The 20,507-nt window shown below is 36.9% G+C and overlaps 2 protein-coding genes across 8 annotated transcripts in view; both read left to right on the top strand.

Annotated features, from left to right (window-relative positions):
- The window catches only part of frmd5b (FERM domain containing 5b), a 28,467-nt gene extending 24,246 nt beyond the window's left edge, over nt 1–4,221 (top strand). For all 3 annotated transcript variants that reach the window (XM_067400816.1, XM_067400818.1, XM_067400819.1), the window contains one exon: nt 351–4,221. In XM_067400816.1, coding sequence (XP_067256917.1) covers nt 351–931 — 581 coding nt within the window. In that variant the 3' untranslated portion in view covers nt 932–4,221. The remainder of the gene's footprint in view (nt 1–350) is intronic.
- A 1,943-nt stretch (nt 4,222–6,164) lies between these two features.
- alpk3b (alpha-kinase 3b) lies at nt 6,165–20,304 on the top strand. 5 transcript variants are annotated; one of them, XR_010896342.1, is made up of 15 exons: nt 6,165–6,691; nt 7,389–7,427; nt 10,666–10,787; nt 10,895–11,012; nt 11,089–12,838; nt 14,396–16,196; nt 16,553–16,697; nt 16,867–16,994; nt 17,093–17,131; nt 17,235–17,509; nt 17,648–17,736; nt 17,888–18,105; nt 18,221–18,269; nt 18,861–19,243; nt 19,734–20,304. XR_010896342.1 is itself a non-coding variant. In XM_067399541.1 (14 exons), the coding sequence occupies exons 1-14, from the start codon at nt 6,558–6,560 to the stop codon at nt 19,123–19,125; spliced, it is 5,172 nt and encodes a 1,723-aa protein (XP_067255642.1). In that variant the 5' UTR covers nt 6,166–6,557; the 3' UTR covers nt 19,126–19,724. The 5 variants fall into 5 exon arrangements, 4 of the variants coding, with proteins under 4 accessions (XP_067255643.1, XP_067255645.1, XP_067255642.1 ...); XM_067399541.1 differs by lacking the exon at nt 19,734–20,304 and having other exon boundaries at nt 6,166–6,691; nt 18,861–19,724; XM_067399543.1 differs by lacking the exon at nt 19,734–20,304 and having other exon boundaries at nt 6,167–6,691; nt 11,089–12,736; nt 18,861–19,723.
- The last annotated feature ends 203 nt before the right edge of the window (nt 20,305–20,507 follow it).

Raw genomic sequence — 20,507 nt, forward strand, 5'->3', positions numbered from 1 at the left:
TTCTATAGGTGACATAGGTTCAAACATCTATTTATCTGTTTTTAAGACTTAAAACTTCTGTTCTTAAAACTTTCAACTTTTTTACTTTAAACTTTCAGGCAATGCTTTTTCAAGCCATTATTCTTTACTAGTCATCCTTTCCTTGCTATAAAATGGCACTTGTTGCAATTTAATTTATGCTTCTTTATCAATTTATAATTACATTCTGCATCCTGTTTGCTATCTCAATTCAAATTCAAATTTTAATTTAGAAGGCATTCTAAATTCAGTTCTGACTGGCGCACAACCTTGAAAGCATATAGACATCAATCCATCAAACAAAATCACTGAACATCCTCGCTCTGTTTCAGGTTTGGAGTCCCTGCGTGACAGTGGCCATTCCACACCACTAAGATCGGTCTCCAATGGCAACTCATTCCTACGCTCCCATGGAAATGGAGCCGAGGGAGGAAGCGGAACAGCTGAATTTTCCGAGGACTCTTACAGTCCCTCTGACAGCGTGCTTCCCACACCAGTGTCTAACGACCCCTCATGCCAGGCTCAGGTTCGCCACACGAACGGCCCCCGGAGCATGCAAGAGGAAGGAGGAACAGAACTCTGCACTCAAAACCAGGCAAGGCCACAGGCCGTTAAACCCAAAGGGAAACGTTCACACCTAGAGAAGACACGGCCAACCCAACACGGCCCAGAGGAAGGGGTGAATGAGTTCATCTGTAGTTTGGCCCGTCTTTTCTTAGTGACCCTGGCTCTGCTCTTTGCCCTCCTTCTCCTTCTTATTGTGCTAACAGAATCTGAGCTGGACTTGGCCTTTCTTAGGGACATCCGGAGGACACCCGAATTCCAGCAGTTCCACTATGAATACTTTTGCCCCCTTCGGCGCTGGCTGGCCTGCAAGTTGCGCTGGATGGGTGGGAATCTCATTAATAAATGACTGAAACGAGAGTGCATGAGCACCTCTCAGTGTCTCCTGAGAGTGTAGTCTGTAGTAGTCTGAGAGTGGGACGTTCTAAGCATTAATATCATGGTACCATGAAATTAAAATGAAATTACTATTATCTACATAGCCAAAGCCGTGGACTTCCTACAATGCCAAGATGAAAAAACTGTATGTTTCAGCTCTAGTTATTGTAAAATTGTTCTCTGCAGCAGTTGAGTAAAAAAAAAAAAAAAGTATGTATAGCTCTTTAAATGCTGCTGTAACCCACTCGTCCTTTACCTATCATTTAAATATAATATATACACACTCAACGAGACTGTGACGAGTAAACCTCATACTGCAATCAAAGACAAAGATGCCTTTATTGGTCAGACAATAGACAGGGGCAGAGACAGGCATTAAAGGTATAGTTGAAAATCCTGTCATCATTTACTCACCCTTATGTTGTTCTAAATCCTTAAGACTTTGGTTACTCTTTGAAACACATGATAGTTTGTAGTGAAACCTGAGAGTTTTATGTTCCTTCATTGAAAGTCCAGACAGTTTGTCACAAAATAAATCCGTATTGAATCAAGTGGTTTAATACAAATCTTGTGAAGACATATGATCATTTTATATGATGAACAGATTCAATTTAGGCTTTCATTTACTAAACAATGAGTGACACATAAATAAAGCACATCACATATGTGACCCTGGACCACAAAATCAGTCATAAGGGTCAATTTTTTTGAAATTGAGGTTTATACATCATCTGAAAGCTAAATAAATAAGCTTAAGGATAGGACAATATTTGGGTGAGATACACCTATTTAAAATCTGGAATCTGAGGGTGCAAAAAAATCAAAATATTGATTTTAAAGTTGTCCAAATTAAGTCCTTAGCAATGCATATCCACTCACAACTATACATTTTTGATATATTTACAGTATTTACAAAATATATGATCTTTACTTAATATCCTAATGATTTTTGGCATAAAAGAAAAATCTATTTGACCCATAGAATGTATTGTTGGCTATTGCTACAAATATACCGTGCAACTTATGGATGGTTTTGTGGTCCAGGGTCACAAATGGCAAACATACAGAAACTCAAATGTACGTGTATGATGTTTGAGAATCACATGATGCACTTAAAAAAACTTCTTTTATATGTGAATAGTTAAATCTGTTCATCATATAAAGTGATCGTATCTCTTCAAAAGACTTGGATTAAACTGCCCAGTTCATATGGATTCATTTCACACCACCCTTATATTACCTGGACTTTCAATGGAGGGACAGAAACCTCTTAGGTTCTCAATATCTCAATTTGTTTTTTGAAGATTAATCAAAGTCATATGACATGAGGATGAGTACAGGATGAGAGAATTTTCATTTTTGGGTGAACTATCTCTTCAATGTTGAGAGCTTGAGAGTGAGTTTGGAGGATTTTTGGATGAGGTATTTTGTAAGTGCAATACGTTGGTACAGGGTGTAAATTTTTGATCCATACCATAATATAAACATGATTGCGGGTCAATGGTATGGATCAAAGCCATTGACAGAGTTATCTCTTTTAATAGTGCTCCAGTGGTGTTTCGATGAGAATTTAATAACACTTTACAATAAGGTTTAATTTGTTAACGTTAGATATCATAAAATCATGAACTATTTATTCATATTTATAATGAATTAACAATGAATAATAGTGAGTTAAGAAATACTTTAAAGTGGTTGCTGATTGTTAGTTCATGATACCTAATGCATTAATAAATTCAACCTTATGATAAAGTGTTACAGAGGATACATTTGTGTAAAGACTTTAACACCAAGGCATGGGTCAACTGAAAATTTCCACTGACCTTTAACCAATCAACCCAGAGTGAGAAAACGCCTATAATTCTTATTTCTATCCCATACAAATGAGCACTGATATTTAGTGGAAGATGGTGGCCTTGAGATTTAAATGTTCTGATGAGGGTGAAGAAAGTGCACTGGATGGACAAAGTAATGTGAAATGTTTGAAAGACTAAACTATTTCTGAAAAAAATACTGAATTATCTATAATTTGTTCAATTATTTTTTTAAGCATGCATCAATTTGGAGACCTCATTGTTCCACTTACACGGCCTTAATTTTCATAATTAAAATGTGACGATGTCTTCTGTAGGTGATGATGAATTTGTTGGTTATCCGGATGTGTGATTATGAAATGATCTTATCCAAAGGCATAGTCTCAGAATGGCTGAAGTGGTCAATGCATTTTCAGTTTAAACCAAAAGACAGTATTTCATATGACAGTTTCTATTACATTTCTGTTGCCTTCATGTGACACATACTATAGTAAAAGGTTGTATAGCCGTAAGACTAGTGGCAGAGTAATTTATTTTAAATGACAAACTGATGGTAGACACAAAGGTCATCTGTGGAAGTAATCAATCAAACATAACTATATGCACATTTTTAAATATCTTTGGTAAAAAAAAAAAAAATGCTTATGTCAAGAAAATAAAAATAAAGTCTAACTGGAACTCACTGGTACTCTCAAAATGTCAAATCACATTTGAAAACCCTAAAATGCAAGAAAGGAACATAGTGTGATGTAATTCTTTTATGTACTGTTGTGTATTGCTGTGTGTAGCTTCATAAAATAGCCTAGTACAACTAGAAACAGTATGCAACGATACCACTGATGGCACAGATGAAAACACCTGCATCAAAATCCTAATATGTTTGTCTCTGCTGGTGGTGATTATGCGATGATAGTAATACAAAAAGAAATGAAGCAATACAAATTACACTGATAAGCCAGCAGAAAAGTGTTTTGATAACCTAGAACAACTAGATGGTTGAGAAGTGCATTACAAATTCAGTAACCTTAGAATTTGTTGATTGTTTGTCTGGCACTGTGCCGGTTATAGATCAACTCCCATATACTGTGACTGACTACTTCAGATCTGTTACTGATGGTGATGGACACTATTTCAGCCACTTCAAATGGTATGTTTCGCTCAGAGCAATAGCAGATTGAAATATTGTAGCTCAGAAGACAATCTGAAATGGATAATGAATTACACTGTTATACAATGACTCGGCTGTGCCTGAGCCCTGTGATCTTCCTGCTCACTGTATAGCATCAGATTATTATTTTCTGTAAATTCCATCTTTTGTTTTCATTGTTTCATACCAAAAATTGGTTAACCTGTGTTGTACTAAGAAGACATTAAAGCAGTTTATTTTTATGTTTTTCTAAAAATAAATAATCCTTCTCCAAACTGAATGTACTTATATGCAGTTTCATAAAATCGTCAAATAAATAAGAAATTCCACTTGATGTAGGTCTTCAGTATGTAATCTTGATTCTGTTTTAATATTTACAAATTGCCTTGAGACAGTAAATGTTCTCTTCACATTCTTATTGAACTATTTTTAAATCATTTTCAGTAACCTTGCTGAGATCCTCTCAGACATTGTAGTAATAGGAACTACTCCAAAAGTGGTTAACTAATATCTTAATGTATTTGAGTAATCAATCTGAGTGTACAGGTTAGTAGAGTGATCGCTGCAGAAATCATTGCAGTGTTAAGCAATTGCCACTAGTCGGCAGAAACACTCCTCTCATCGAAAATCTCTCAACAAATGTTCATATTGCTAATGTTCGGGCAAACCTAAAAGCGAAGAGGAGAGGGGACAGCTCATATAAATAATACAATTCATGTGTAATAAAATATGCCCAGAAAATGTCGAAGGTGCCATATCATCTATAAAGCCACAAACTAGATAATTTACCTCAGACTTGGTTTTAGATAATAGTGGATATTAGGCTACTTTACTGAACGCACAATGTTTTATTCACGCTCACGGAAGAGATTAGACATTAAACAGACAATAAAAGGTAAAAAGTAGAGATGAGGAGAAATTCATAAAGCAGCAGATTGAACACGACACTGTCAACACTGAATTATCCAGCCTTAGTTCAAGCATGCTTTGGAATGTCACATTGCCATCTTGAATGTTTATGTGCTTTGGTCATAGACTTTCATTAACTCATTTTGCTCACAGCTCGGAACAACACTGGTGCAAAGTAAGTGCTACAAATCAACTGAATGAACTATACTATTATCCTAACTGTGGGCTTTAATAATAATAATGGAATACACACAAGCCAACATTTTCTTTTAAATTGAGCAAATTGGAGGCAATGTAGAGTAGCCTATCCATAAAAATACAGCAGATATTTTATTCCACTCTGAAATTAAGACTTAATTTACCTATTATTTTTATGTTTAATAGTGCCTTATACATACAGTCCTAAAGTTTGGGGTAAGTTTCTCTCTCTCTTTTTTGTAAGAAATAAATACTTTAATTCAGCAAGGATGCATTAAACTGATCAAAGTAACAGTAAAGACGTGTATAATGTTACAAAAGATTTAATATTTCAAATGAATGCTGTTCTGTTGAGCTTTCTATTTATCAAAGAATCCAGGTTTCCACAAAATATTAGCTAAGGAGCACAACTGTTTTCAACATTGTTAATAATAAGAATGTTTCTTGAGCACCAAATCAGTATATTAGAACGATTTCTGAAGGATCATGTGACATTGAAGAAAGATTCAGCTTTACCATCATAGGAATAAATTACATTTTAATATTACAATAGAAATATTTCACAATGTTACTATTTCAACTGTATTTTTGATCAAATAAATGTAGCGTTGGTGCATAAGTGACCTCTTAACAGGTTATAAACTGTATCCATTCAGCCCATGTTATACAGAAGGGGTAAAGGATGGTTACTGGTTTCAGTGGTTCCTGGTGTGACCTGATGTTCACCTGTATGTGGCACCACAGATCAAAATCCTCAACAAGCTTTCCATACTTCTATTGATCCACACTGGATGAAAACTATAATCATGAAATGTCCATGTAATTATAGCCTCATGGTGCTTGAAAAGTAACCCCATGTCCCCAAATACCTGACTTTATAGTCAGCTTTACTGTAGCTCAGAGAAATGCCTTGAGGCAGGCGAGCAGGTTTACTTGAATAGATGGTCCATTTAAGGGTTATGCTGGGTTACAACAGCACTGACAAACACCACATATCCTCTCAACAACCACTTGGGAGCATATTAACATGGTTCTACCCTGCTTACCTGCTTACGCTAGAGGTGTTGGTCCTGTACTGAGCTCGTAATAGGGACTTCTGTCATGGATTTCAGCAAGATAATGATGTTTTAGTTAAAAAAAATAAAGCTAGTAAGTCGGTTTTGGAAAATGTGATGTGCTTGTGTGCCTATTTGTGGCCCTGCTATAATTAGCCTTCATGGCCACGCAAGCTGCAGACTGATTGGAAACAGCAGAGTCTTATGCCACCGTGCACCACCCCAGGAGTCCAAAAGCACAGAAAGAAAACACTGAGCTTGCAGAGCACACCCCTGAGTGTCAAAGTAAAGACAAAAACCAGAGTGAAATCTACTGCTGGGATGCTGGCTGTGATGACAGAGGAGTTTTGCTTGAGCTCTTAACTTTCTACGTTTGGGAAAACAAATTCTTTTGCGGTTTAATGTTGACAGACTTTAAGAATGTTGGATACAAGCAGCTGACTTTGTGAATGTGAAGACCTACAGATTAAGAAGATGAGTTCCAGAAGGCTGATGAACCGTTCGCTCTCGAGTGATGGAAGGTCTTACAACAGTGCCAGTGATACCTCCTCTCAGAATAGAAGTGCTGGCTGTAGGAGCTACCTGAGCAGTGTCCGATCTGAAAGCAGGTACAGGCTTCTGATTGCTGATCAGTGTAAAATCAGTGCCCTTGTGTAAAGCATTTAAGCCCAGTTATTCAAGATCGACTGTCCCTGTAATATGATGATAAAAGCATCTCTGTTAAATGACTACTTTCAAAATATACATGTTTTTAGTGATTTCTAAATTGAAGATTTGTAATGCTTAAACAACAATCTAGATAGATAGGCATAAATAAACAGCACACAAATTACAAATATGTAAGAGTGATAGAGAGATTCTGTTTCCTCACTACTAGAAGATACTTGATTTCCTTACATTACTGTCAATAGTTCAGAGCTCCACCACTGGTCTGTCTGACTCTTGAAAGACTTGTGTGAAGGTCATAAGGTTATAAATAAGTGCATGGCCACCCTCAATGAATGTCTTTTAGTATTCACCAGTGCCCAACTTACCACAGCAGCAATGGTTTTATAAAATTTGTTTGGTCAAAAACGCAACCTTTAAATATTTTTAATTATGAAAGATTTACTATGCACAAAATAAATGTATTTTGCATTATACTTTTCTTTGGAGATTTTACTTGTTTCAGTTTTTGCCAACAGAATTTTCAAAATACAGAAATTCATGTACTTATTTACAAATAGACCTGCTTGAGTTTCTGTGTGATTTCGGTCATTGCTTGTGCGCATGGCTGATTCTTGTGCTTGCTTCATCCCTGCTTAGCTACGCTGGCCATAGATTCTCTCAGTTCAAGCCATCCAGGTAAAAAGACAAGTGTTATCCAGAACTAACTAACTAAACAAATTTCTCAGCAGGTATGACTAATGGGTGTTTCTTCAATTTCAGGGACTTTTGTCCCTGTGGACTTTAAAAAAATAGTCTCTTAAGAAACACTTTTCACACTAATAGTTGATTTAATTTTGTCCACTAACAATGTCAAACATACATACACAGGAGAATTCTGTTGTTTGAATTCTGATGAAAATTTGCACTTAAAGGAACACTCCACTTTTTTTGAAAATAGGCTCATTTTCCAGCTCCCCTAGAGTTAAACAGTTGAGTTTTACCGTTTTCGAATCCATTCAGCCGATCTCCGGTTCTGGCGGTACCACTTTTAGCATAGCTTAGCATAGTTCATTGAATCTGATTAGACCGTTAGCATCGCGCTTAAAAATGACCAAAGAGTTTTGAATATGATATATTTGTCATTTTTAAGCGCGATGCTAACGGTTTAATCAGATTCAATGAACTATGCTAAGCTATGCTAAAAGTGGTACTGAATGGATTCGAAAACGGTAAAACTCAACTGTTTAACTCTAGGGGAGTTGGAAAATGAGCCTATTTTCAAAAAAAGTGGAGTGTTCCTTTAATTTCCATTAAGTGTCCATCACATCTTGATGATGCATTGTTAAATAGCATTTCGTAATGTTTTTTTTTTTAATTATTTCATGTATCCTAATTTTATCTATCATATGTTTAATCAGAAGTGATGCACAATAAAAATATTCTGCTCACAATTGATATTTCAAGTATGGCCTATGCTATATGTAGAATTCAGAAACTTGTTTAATTAGCGACACATGGTCGTTAAGTGAACTGCAGCCTTCAACTTATTGCTCGTTCTCTATTGGGGGCGTGCTCAGGCTCGTATTGGTATTATCGTGCACATAACCCTACAAGAGACTGAATGTAATTCAAAGCTAAGCTCTTTTTCGTTATTTGCTTTTTAAGTAAAAAGAAGTTGGAAATACCTTTGCAGCTACTGTTAACAAACATCCTGACCCGACTTCCACACTGCTGAGAGAAGTTTAGAATGAATAAATAGACTATGCTGCGTACTTTCCTTTTAATAATAAAATAAACACAACAAAAATGACAGCGGTGAGAAAGCAGTTAAGAAAGCATCTAAGCGATGTGGATATGTTTGCAGCAGCTCTGCAATTCACCAGCATCATGTCGACAAATGAAGTAATTAAATAAAGTAGGCTATATTTGAGACTATAAACAGGGGTGCACATAACTTTTTCGGTCTGGTTCTCAAGGGAGTACCTGGAGATTTTGCTTGGTACTCACACTTTACACGACACATCCTAAAAGCTGTCCTAATCACTTTCCTCCTGACTGCTCTCCTGCATCTTCTTTTCTCTCGAACATGGTAGATGATGATAATATTTTTTATTTTATTTTTTTTTTACTAACATTAATGACAGCAAAGGCTGCTGTCACTTTAAGAAGGAAAGCACGGACCGAATAACTGACACACATCCGGTTTCTTTCTCAACATTTCACTTATGACATAACCGAGAGAATACTTGCCGAGACAGGTATTTTGACATAATTGTGTGTGTGTATGTTTCCTTTCAAGCGCAAGTAAACGCGAAAGCGGAATTAATTCGGTGTTCGTGCGCTGTCTGACTCTCATCATGCGCGCGTTTTGGGGGGCTGTGCGCACAGATTACAGTTCGCGAGTCCCGATTTTCGCTTCTTCTTCCGCTTTTAAAGTCGTTTGAATGTGTTAATTGGCGAGACAAAACACGTCCAAATTACAAACTTTCACTCTATGATGGTTAAATATAGCAGTTAATCCGCGAATCACATGCGTGCCGAACTGTACGTTGGACCTTATCCGTATGGATCACGGATTAACTGTGATTCGTTGCACACCTAATAATTAAAGAACACACATATTATCATGATTGCTATTTTACCAGAGATGGAGAAAAATCCTAATCCAGTAAGTATACGTATCCCTGTGAACCGGTACTCAAAAGCGCTTGAAGTAATTGTAAGATATTAAGAAAATGCTAATGATAAACACATTAAAGGTGCAATTTGTAATATTTTTGCAGTAAAATATCCAAAAACCACTAGGCCAGTGTTATATATTTTGTTCACTTGAGTAATTACAATATCCCAAATGTTTCCCACTATTTGTAAATCCTGAGAAAATTGCAGTTTTAACCAAGGCGTTACCCTCGGTTTCTGGTTTTATTTTGTAGAAACCATGGAAACACCAAAGACGCTTTAAAATATTACACATTTTAATAGACAAGGGAACAACTGTTTTGATATATTTATAGACAGAAAACGAATTGTTGTTATAGCTCAACATATTTAGTCTTATTGTTTAAATCTAATTTTCTTTTTTTTTTTTTTTTTTGCGAGTACCATGCTTTACCATGCCTCAGAGAAAAACACTATTTTGTGAAGTAGCTAACATAGCATAATCAGATGCAGCTTTATTTTTGGTGACAGTAATACAGAACTTTCTCCATCATACAATACATTTTAAAATTAATTGCATGCCATTTATCAACACAAGCAATCCAATATTTAATATGATATTCTAATACCAATCTAGCTTACTGCAGCGTGCAACAGTGTCTCACAGCAGCCGCCGAACAAACGCACAGAGTAACGTTATAACATCATTTTCAACACGCTCAACACTAGATGTATCTAATATGATAAACATAGTTGCGTTACCTCATGCTCATGACCGAAAAAGCGGAAGCGGCGCCAGCGACTGTGTCATAATAAAAGTTCTGCTGCTCATGAGGCGTGTTGCGCAATCGCTCCAGCGGCCTCGTTCAGCTCCCACAACACTCGGTCCTGCTCTGCTTCATACTATAGTAACGTTAATAATCGCATCCATGAACATATTTTCTTCCCGAGTCCTATCCCTATTCTTTTCCACCGTCCGTAGAGATGGAGACCACATGTCCCAAGATCCCGCACTCAAACTTGGCATCATCAAGCTATGCCTTTGTTTTGAATAGGCCTCTAGCGGACAGATTTCTTACATACTGAACCTTTAATAATGCGGTAACATCTGAATTACCTGCAATCTAGAGTCACCCAGCACCTTCTCAGCTAATTTATACAAAGTGTTGGTTATACATTTCTAATATTTAGAATATTCCACTTATTTTAATATTGTCTCACCTATAACCAATGTAAATTGAGCATAAAGTCAATTATATATTTATATCCATTTTAGGAGCACTCTCTGCAGTGTCATGGCTCAATTAACTGAGGAGATACAGCCAACATTTGAGTCCACCTTAAAATCCAAAGCTGTGTCTGAAGACACTAACGTCAAGTTCAGCTGTGTGATCTCAGGTATTCTATCAAAGCAAGTGAATGCATTGTACACTATAATGGAACATTACTAAAGTGGTTCAGACTTTATGTTCACCACTTTTTGTTTTTGACTGTCACATTTGCAGGCTACCCAGTCCCTGAAGTGACATGGTACAAAGATGACATACAGCTTGACAGATACTGCGGCCTTCCCAAATATGAAATTTCACGTGACGACAAGACACACACACTCCAAATATACAAGTATGCTGTTTTCTGAGAACCTTTTTTCTTCTTTTAAATATTTAGTGACCATTTACAGTGCTTATTTCTATCTTAGCTGTACTCTGGAGGATGCTGCAATTTACCAAGCATCAGCACAGAACAGTCGAGGCATTGTGTCATGTTCAGGTGTATTGGAGGTCGGAACAATGAGCGAGTTTAAGATTCATCAAAATTACTTTGCGAAGCTTAAACTGCGAAACGAGAACCGTCGCCATGAGCAGGAGGAGCAGCGCAATATAGGCAAAGAGAATGTCCGAGCTGCCTTTGAGCATGACAGGATGAGCAGTCCTGAAAGAGCCCAGAGAAAACGCAGGTCCCCCATAGAGACCAGGGCAATAGAGACCATCCCTTCAGAGGAGAAAGTCATGGAGGTGGATGCTCTCAGTCAAACACCTCCAGCAGAGGACCGACTAGCTGCTCCTGTTCAAGTGTCAACAGCAGCACCTTTCCATGGCATCTCAAACTCTGAAATGATTGCAAACAGAGACAAAGACAGCGAGGGGCTTACATATAACCATGATACTGTGCATAATGCCTCCAGCAAACAGACTAATGAGCATTATGTCAAGAAGAAGCTCAAAATTTCAACAGCTGAAACAGAGATAAGCAAGGAAAACAGATCAACTGGAAGAAGGGAAGAGCTGATGAATGAGAAAGTGACTTCCAATGAGAAGATGGAGGTACAGAACACAGTCGCTCAGATCGCCACAGTGACTGAATCTAGAAAGAAAATGGACATAACAGACGCAAAAATGAATGAAAAGCAGTCAGTAAAAGTAAATAAAAGTGTCTCAAAAGAATCAACGAGAGCTAAAGGTCCTCAGATCACCACCGTGATTGAATCTAAAAATAAAATGGACATAGACACAAAAATGAATGAAAAGCAGTCAGTAAAAGTAAACAAAAGTGTCTCAGAAAAATCAAAGAGAGCTCAAGGTGCTCAGATTGCCTCAGTGACTGAATCTAGAACCAAAATGGTAATAACGGATACAAAAATGAATGAAAAGCAGTCAGTAAAAGTAAACAAAAGTGCCGCAGAAGAATCAAAGACAGCTCAAGGTGCTCAGATTGCCTCAGTGACTGAATCCAGAACCAAAATGGATATAACAGATAGAAAAATAAATAAAAAACAGTCAGTGAAAGTGAACAAAAGTCCCTCAAACGAATCAAAGAGGGCTCAAGGTGCTCAGATCACCTCAGTGACTGAATCTAGAAATGAAATGGACATAAGAGACACAAAAATGAATGAAAAGCAGTCAGTAAAAGTAAACAAAAGTGCCGCAGAAGAATCAAAGAGAGCTGAAGGTGCTCATATTTCCTCAGTGACTGAATCTAGAACCGAAATGGTCATAATGGGCACAAAAACTACTGAAAAACAGTCAGAAGAAGTAAACAAAAGTGCCTCTGGAGAATCAAAGAGAGCTCAGGATGCTCAGATCACCTCAGTGACTGAATCTAGAAAGAGTGAAAAACAGTCAGAGAATGCAAAGGAAAGCCCCTCAGAATCAAAGAGAGCTCAAAAGCCCATTGCAACCCAGAAACGACCAGCGTTGAAGGTTTCCATGACAACCCAGACAAACAAGGTGGTCGAAAACACGGAGCTAACAGAGTCACTTCAAGCTCTGGATACTATCCAGAACAGCAATCCCAGATTTATAGACAACAAGCTCATGGATTTTGATGACCACGGGAATAGAAATCCAGTAAGTATATATGTGAGGATCTTGTCTCATTCTTGTTGTGGGAATGACGTCAGTGTGGACACAGGGAAGAGGAATGCATCTGCATGCTCTCTTAGGGGCTTGGTGAGTGTTTCCTCATGCTCTGGCCGTGACCTCATGCGAGTGTAATGTTCCCAGTGGTAGTGAGACCAGTAACCCCCCTCAGCCACAATCATAAACTATAAATAGAGCCACAAGCATGACTTTGATGATGTGACAAGACCCATCTTAAATGACGCACAAATAGGGTCACAGACAATGTTAATATTCCCATCATGCACATTGTGGCTCCAGGGCACACAGAAGTAAAGAGATCCTGAGATCCATCAGATATGTTTGCTGTCCCAAATCACCTGTTGCTACATGGTGTTTTAAAAGTAGATACAAAATAATACAACTTTACTGTGTAAGCCGTAAGTGCTGTGGACAGACCAGCTGCTCTCCTTTTAATATCCCACATTCCCCTCTGATCTCATAAAGCCTTAAAATACTCTCTAAATATGGCCAGTGCAACAGCTTCCCCAAGGCAATAGATGCTAAATAAGAAGCAAAGATAGACGTAGTCAACTGAAAACAGGTGGCTTCTCATTCTAACTTGTAATCATGTACAGTAATTAGGGCATTCACATTATCTAATAATGGGGTCTGTCAAACAAAGTAATGTTGAATGCACTTATTTTCTCTCTTATTCTTGTTCTTTCTCTTATCCTAGCTAAATTAGAGATAATCAAGTGCTAATATTACAGAGGTTCAGCTAATATAATGCTCTGTTGATTTTAGATTAGGGACTCAAGTGCTAAGAGGCAGAATCTCCCTGCAGATTTACAGTGGTTAGGGATCTGACATTAGTGCAACAGAACCAGTATATATGGTTTAATTGTGTGGTATGAGTATATATATATATATATATATATATATATATTGGTATATGGTAAAGGGATAATCATTTACTCCAAAAAGAAATATGTCATCTTTTACTGACTTGTGTCATTCCAAACCTGTAGGACTTTTTTTTTTGTCTGCGGAACACAAAATAAGATCTTAGTGTTTTTTCATACAAAAGAAATTAATAATTTTATTCCCCAAGGATGCATTAAATTGACCAAAAGTGACAGTAAAGGTCTTTGCAGTGTTACAATAGTTTTCTGTCAAATAAATTTCTGTTCATCAGGTAATCCTGAAAAATGTATCATGATTTCCCAAAAAATATTAAGCAGCACAACCGTTTTCAATATTTCACATGAAGAATCACATGACACTGAAGACTGGAATAATGGCTGCTGAAAAATAAAAAAAGTCAATTAAATTGTAAAATATATTAAAATAGAAAACACTTTTTTTAAAACTGTAAAATATTTCACAATATTACTGCATTTTTATCAAATAAATGCAGCCTTGGTGAGCATAAGAGACTTAAAAATATATGTATTTAAAATCTTAAACTTTTAAAGTGTATTGTCCAATAAAAATCTTTCATTACATAAAAAAAAAATCTTATGTGTTCCACAAAAGAAATAAAAGTTAGACAGCTTTGGAACAACATAAAGGTGGGTAAATGATGACATAATATTTATTTTTGGTTGAACTATCCCTTTAAGTCTTCTGAAGATAATAATCGAATTCAAAATTCTATGATTTCAGGCTGCAGGTGATACTCACACAAAGCCCACAGAGCCACCAATTCATGAAGATATTCCTCCTTTTCATACAAAATTGGCCAAGAAGTTAAAGGAGCAACCCCCATTGAAGTGTGAGGTCACTGCGAGTGTTACCGACACACTCAGTTCCTGCCACCTTCCATCACAAGGAGAGAAGTCGAGAGCAGGTAACCAGACTGTGGCATCAACAAAGAGCAGTACACTTGTCACAGGCCCTCAAAACACTCAGCCGAGTGAGAAAATCTCCTCAGGTCATGTTTCACACATGCTTCATGATGGCCAAGTTACAACAGCTATGAGTTCCTCATTAGGAGATGACACATTAACCAGTGTGTGTGGGCAGGATAGCAAAGCTGAAAACCAACTTGTCAAAGAGTCTGACAAACCTAAGGGGGAAACAAAACCTTCATCTATGTCTTTGAACAGTATGGAAGAAAATGAGATGACAAACATCAATACAAATACAAATGTGCCTGTACAGAACAGCATTTCAAAAGAAGAATCAACGGCAATCTCAAACCATTCCACAATTCAAGTCATTGTCACAGAGTTTGTACAAACCGGCATGTTAAACTCCAATGTGGTGCAACCACAGACCGTGAAAAGCTCCTCTATTTCTAAAGTTGAAATAAAAGATACTACAGCCGGAGAGTGTGAGAGCTCTTCTCCTCTAGTAGCTACAGACAGTGTTGCTAAAATGGACACACAGGAACAATCTAAAGTTACCACGTTTAAAGTACCTGTATCAACCGATCACAAGATGCAGAGTCATTCTGGCCCCTCTACATTCCTCTCCCAACATTCAAAAGCTTTACCAACAGAATTTACCATTCCTGCAATATATATTACAGATGTGGACAGCACATCTGGACATGTGGACAGTACAGACAAAACTGTATGCAAGTTTGCTATTAATAAATTAGATATTGAAGCAAATGCAGTAACCTCTAATGTGACAAATGGCAACACTGTCAGTCAAACTCATTCTGATCGCACAAACAAAACCACAGCCATTTTGGAATCTGAAACTCTGTGTGATGAGAAATTTGATCTTTACCTGTGTCCACAAACTTCTGAAGTCAGCAAGCCTGATCAACTGCCACTAAGTCAAGAAAACCTGATTCAAGGAGCTGAATCATCAAGTGACTGTTCCACTGAGAATGTTGCAACAGGTTTTATTAGGCTTTCAGAGGTTACTACGCAATATCCTAATGCCGACAAAAGCGCAAATGAGTCCGACTTAACTGAAACCAGTCGTCTTCCAACAACAGATCTAAATCTGAAAACTGATTCTGAATACTTCATAAAACAACTGAAATCAGCTGCATTGGACCTTGAGATGTCAAGTCAAAGTTCCACCAGAGCCACGTTCAATGCTAGAACACATATCAATTCTGAAGACAATGTTAAATATGGGGAGGAAGAAAATTCTGCAGTGAAGGTAACAATCCCACTGAAGAATACAGACCATCAGGACAACAGTGAACCTGCCACCAGGACGAATCAGAAGACTACATTACCCAGCACTAAAACAAGTGAAATAGGACTGGCCATTTGTCTTGAAGAAGCAAACAGAGATGCATATCAGGGGGACAAATTATCTTTGAAAACACAACCTGAATCTTCATTACAATCAGTCAGTAACTCACCACTGAAGACACCATTAGAAACATACTCCCCTCGTCTCACCCGGAGGAGTGTCCCGGCTGACCTCCCAAAACCTGCGGGAAATGAAGACATTAAGCCCAAATCAACAGAGGAAGACAAAGAAAACCAGTTCAAAGGTAAAAATATCATAGGAATGAACACACAATTACATCACTTATTTTTTTCAATTAATAGTGTAGACAAATGGTTCACAATGGACAGAAAAGCTGAATTCTAGCAACTTTCAATAATGCTTGTCATGTGATGGTGTGTTTGACCGTAAAACAATGACGTGTCATTTAGTAGCTTTTGCTACAATTACATTCAGATATTTGGGCACACATTTCATTTTATGCATTCCCTGTGAATCAAACTCATGGCCTTTATGTTGCTTATGGCTTTTGCTCACTCTTTCTTTGGAAGCAGTGCTCCTCACCATTTTAGCACTTTGTTATCCCCCTATATTTCCATTTCTCTGTCTCCTTCCCTGCAGTTCCACAGGTTATCCGTAAAATCCGACCAGAGGTGTTTGACGCCTCTGGACATCTAAAACTCTGGTGTCAGTTTTTCAACATAGTAAGTGACTCAACAATAAGGTGGTACAAGGATGAGGTGGAGATCGCAGAGATAAAGAGAAGGTAGGCACTCCTAGAGTTTTACTGACCCCTAGTGTTATCCAGTGCTTCAAGCCTTAATGCTATCATCAGTGGTGTCATATGACAAAACATCCAATTTACAACATATTACATGCAATATATGTGTACCAACATTCTTTGCAGCCTGCTGGTATGTTGTTTTCTGTTTTAGTGCAGGAGATGAGACTCAGGTGTGCTTGGCTATTATACGGATGTCCAAAAGAGACTGTGGTGTTTACAGATGCACAATTACCAATGACTATGGCAAAGATTCCACAGAGTATCTTCTCAGTGCAGAGTGTAAGTCTTTCCTGTTATCTGTGTTCAAATTCTTACAAAATTTGTTCTAGAGAATTCATTCTAATTGTGACAGTGTTTTCTGTTACATCTGTTGACAGTTCTTTCCAATATGTTTCTGCGTGAGGAGCTCCAGGAAGGTAGAAAAATTGCAGCTGTTATAGTGCTTTGACCTCTCAGTATACATACTGTATAAATGTCCCTTTTACCATTTCTCTCTCTCTCTCTCTCTCTCATATGTAGTTGGGGAGGAGATTGAGATGACTCCTCTGATCTTTAGTAAAGGTCTTGCTGATGCAGGCTGCTGGGGCTCAAAGTTCTACGGCTGTGTCACAACAGAAGAAGCTCAGGTCGGAATGGGATGTGAGCACAAAACCAGAAGGCTGAAGGTGATCTACGGGTTAGATCCTGTGTTTGAGTCGGGCAGCTCATGCTTTATGAAAGTGCGGAGCCCTATTGCATATGAGAGCAGAGAGGAGACTGTTTTGGCTGAAAGGAATCTCCAAATCACAAAACAGGTGACAGATCTTTTAAGTTTTAAAAATATCTGGGTAAATTTCTTAACAAACTTCTCTAGTTTTAACACTTTTACCCCCCACAATATTTAGAATTTCTTCCCAAAAGTTCCTAATTTATAAGACATTTCTAATTTATAGGAATGTAGAATTCAGAACATGGCCAGAGAGTACTTCAAGATCTTTGCTGCAGAGACGAGAGCGATAGAGAGCTTTGGTGCAGCACTGGAGTAAGTGAGGGCTTTTTTTTCTCTACCAAGCTCTGCTCAAAGCATGTGATTTCATGCCATAGTTGTATTATAGTTTATCAAGGTCAAACAGCATATGAGGATCCTAGTTGATCTCACATGTGTTGTCACTGTGACTATGTATATTTTTCAGGGTAATCCCTCTATACTTCCTGTACTGGCCAGGAAGCAGCGTTCCTTATGCAACAGTGGAGGCAGAGCTTAAGGGTGTCTATATGCGGTATTGTGGATTGGATCGTACCAGGTCACTGGTATTAAATGAGAAATCAGAGGTGGGACAAAAATGTTCTTCTCTCCAGCACTGGATCCACCAGTGGACCAATGGAAATGTGCTGTTCTCCAGACTTGAGGGTAAATTAGAGAAATGTATCCAAAACAAATGATTCTGCATGTCTTTTCACTAGTTTTAGTTTAAATTATGACTTTGATCCTATTGTTTTTTTTTTGTTTTTTGTTCTTTTTGCAGGAGTTGATACAATACTAACAAATATCGGAATAGCAATCAGGTCAAAGGGGTGGGTACTTGTAAGAACAATTCATTCAGGTTTTCTGATGGTAAAATTAATTTTTTTTTGAAAGAAGTTAATATTCTATTGCATTAAGTTGATCAAAAGTAAGAGCAAAGATTTTTACATTGTCACAAAAAAACTATATTTCACATAAATGCTTTTCTTTTGAATGTTTTCTTCATCATAGAATCATTGTGTGTATCGTTTCCACAAAAATATTAAGAAATATTAAGAAATCAGCATATTAGTATGATTTCTGAAGGATCATGTGACACTGAAGACTGGAATAATGATGCAGAAAATTCAGCTTTACCATCACAAGAATATATTACATTTTAAAATATATTCAAATAGAAAATCCTTTTAAATTGTAATATTTAATGGTATTACTGTTTTTACTGTATTTTGATCAAAAAAATTCAGCCTTGGTGAGCTTAAGAGACTTCTTTCAAAAACATTAAAAAATCCTACCGACCCCAAACATTTGAATGGTATTTTATGTGATTTAATTGGTTTAAACTTTATAGATGAATTTAAAGTGCTATAATAATATGCTGTAATTTCTTGACGCATACTTGTTTTTTGGTTTTTTTGCAGGTATCAGGGGTTTCCTTGTGAGGCTAATCCGAAGGTTTTTGAGCAGTTTCACATTCAGCATCAGTGTAATTACTTCTGTGGTCTCTTAAACCTCAAACCTCTCAAAGCCCCAGAAACACTTCAGTCTCCAAACAGATCCAAAGGCACAAGCAGCCCACTACTACAACGGAGAACAGCTCCCAGCTCCTCCAGTCCCCAGACCTCACGCAAAGCCACAAAGAGCCCCAAAGTATCCCGCAAACTGAACCCTCAAAACTCAACCTAACCCGAAATAATGGTGTTTAAAGTAGGCTATATACATAGGCAAAACTAAAGAAAAAAGGAGAGTATGTCTGTTATTGATCAGAAAGGTGGCCTACTGATCTACAGTTAAGATGCAGAGTGTAAGTAAAAAAAACATTCTTCTGATAAATGAAATAACATTTTAAATGAAATAAGTAAATCCAGAAACATAACTACTAACTAGTCTTCTACTGCAGTAGTCCTTACAGAATCCTTTGTATAATCCTCAGAGGTTTTGAAAGGGTATTGTATAACTGTGTGTGAAAATGTCAAGAGGATATGTAGCACTACAAAATTGTATTACCTCTTTGTTTATTTCCAAAGGAAGTTCAGTGCTGTTGGCTCACTAGCTGTTTGTAAATAATAATTTAAAAAAATATATACATTTAGTTATGAATGACGTTTTATTGTATGAGATGAGTGATATATATTATTTCCATTTGTTGTAGATTAACGTGATGCATATCCTGAAAATTGAAAAATATTTTTCAAAATATAATCTTTAAGAAATATCGTAAGCTATTGAATGTTGTCCATTAAAATGCTACGGCACTTTATTATACATATTCTCAAATCTTTTGTGATCCACAGAAGAAAGTAACTTGCTTTTTGCACAACAAGAAGGGGAGAAACATTTTTCATTCAATCTATGGCTGAATTGAGCTTGAAGCGAGAGGCATAAACAGAAACTGATGCTAACATTATTTATTATTTATATAATGACAGTGATTTAAATTTTGAGTTGACATTTGAAATTTTAATTTTGTCTGTTGTGTCATCTGATCTTATCTAAAATATCTTATCTCACATTACATTACTGGATCATTTGAACTAAAAGCCAGGTAATGTTTCTTTACATGTGGCTTGGGAGGGAAAGGAATCCATCCAAGGAGTACATTGTATGTCTCATATGTACAAAAATTTGTGGATTTTGACTTTGTCACAGAATGAAATAGACAATTATATAAACATGCAAGTCGGAGTAATTGAATTAATCTGCTCTATTTCACCTTGTTTATGAGACAAGCTTGTATGCAGGAAGGACTCTGTCTGTAAACATTCTGTTTTAACAATAGCTTTAATTTAACAAACAAATTTACGACTAAAATCCATCATTATCACTTTTTACCTTGTTTTGGTATTATTGGGTCAGTAAATATATAATAAGAGGTATTAATGCAGATAATCATGAAGCTAAGACTAGATTAACTGATTATGATGATGAAAATGTTGACTATACTGTAGTTGTAGAAACAAATGATTGTATTAATAACTTTGACAACATGTGAGGACATTAAAAAAAAATCCAGTCAACTAATGTAACCTTTTTTATAAATGAGCATATATGCAGGAAGTATAACCTGG

This window comes from Chanodichthys erythropterus, chromosome 11, assembly GCF_024489055.1.
Source record: "Chanodichthys erythropterus isolate Z2021 chromosome 11, ASM2448905v1, whole genome shotgun sequence".
Lineage (NCBI taxonomy): Eukaryota > Metazoa > Chordata > Actinopteri > Cypriniformes > Xenocyprididae > Chanodichthys > Chanodichthys erythropterus.

Bases quoted from the DNA above. Each gene is read 5' to 3' on its own strand.
- alpk3b (XM_067399541.1), top strand. From the start codon at position 6,558: ATGAGTTCCAGAAGGCTGATGAACCGTTCGCTCTCGAGTGATGGAAGG. The intron at 6,692-7,388 runs GTACAGGCTTCT...ATCCCTGCTTAG, and splicing joins AGTGTCCGATCTGAAAGCAG to CTACGCTGGCCATAGATTCT. The intron at 11,013-11,088 runs GTATGCTGTTTT...TTTCTATCTTAG, and splicing joins CACACACTCCAAATATACAA to CTGTACTCTGGAGGATGCTG.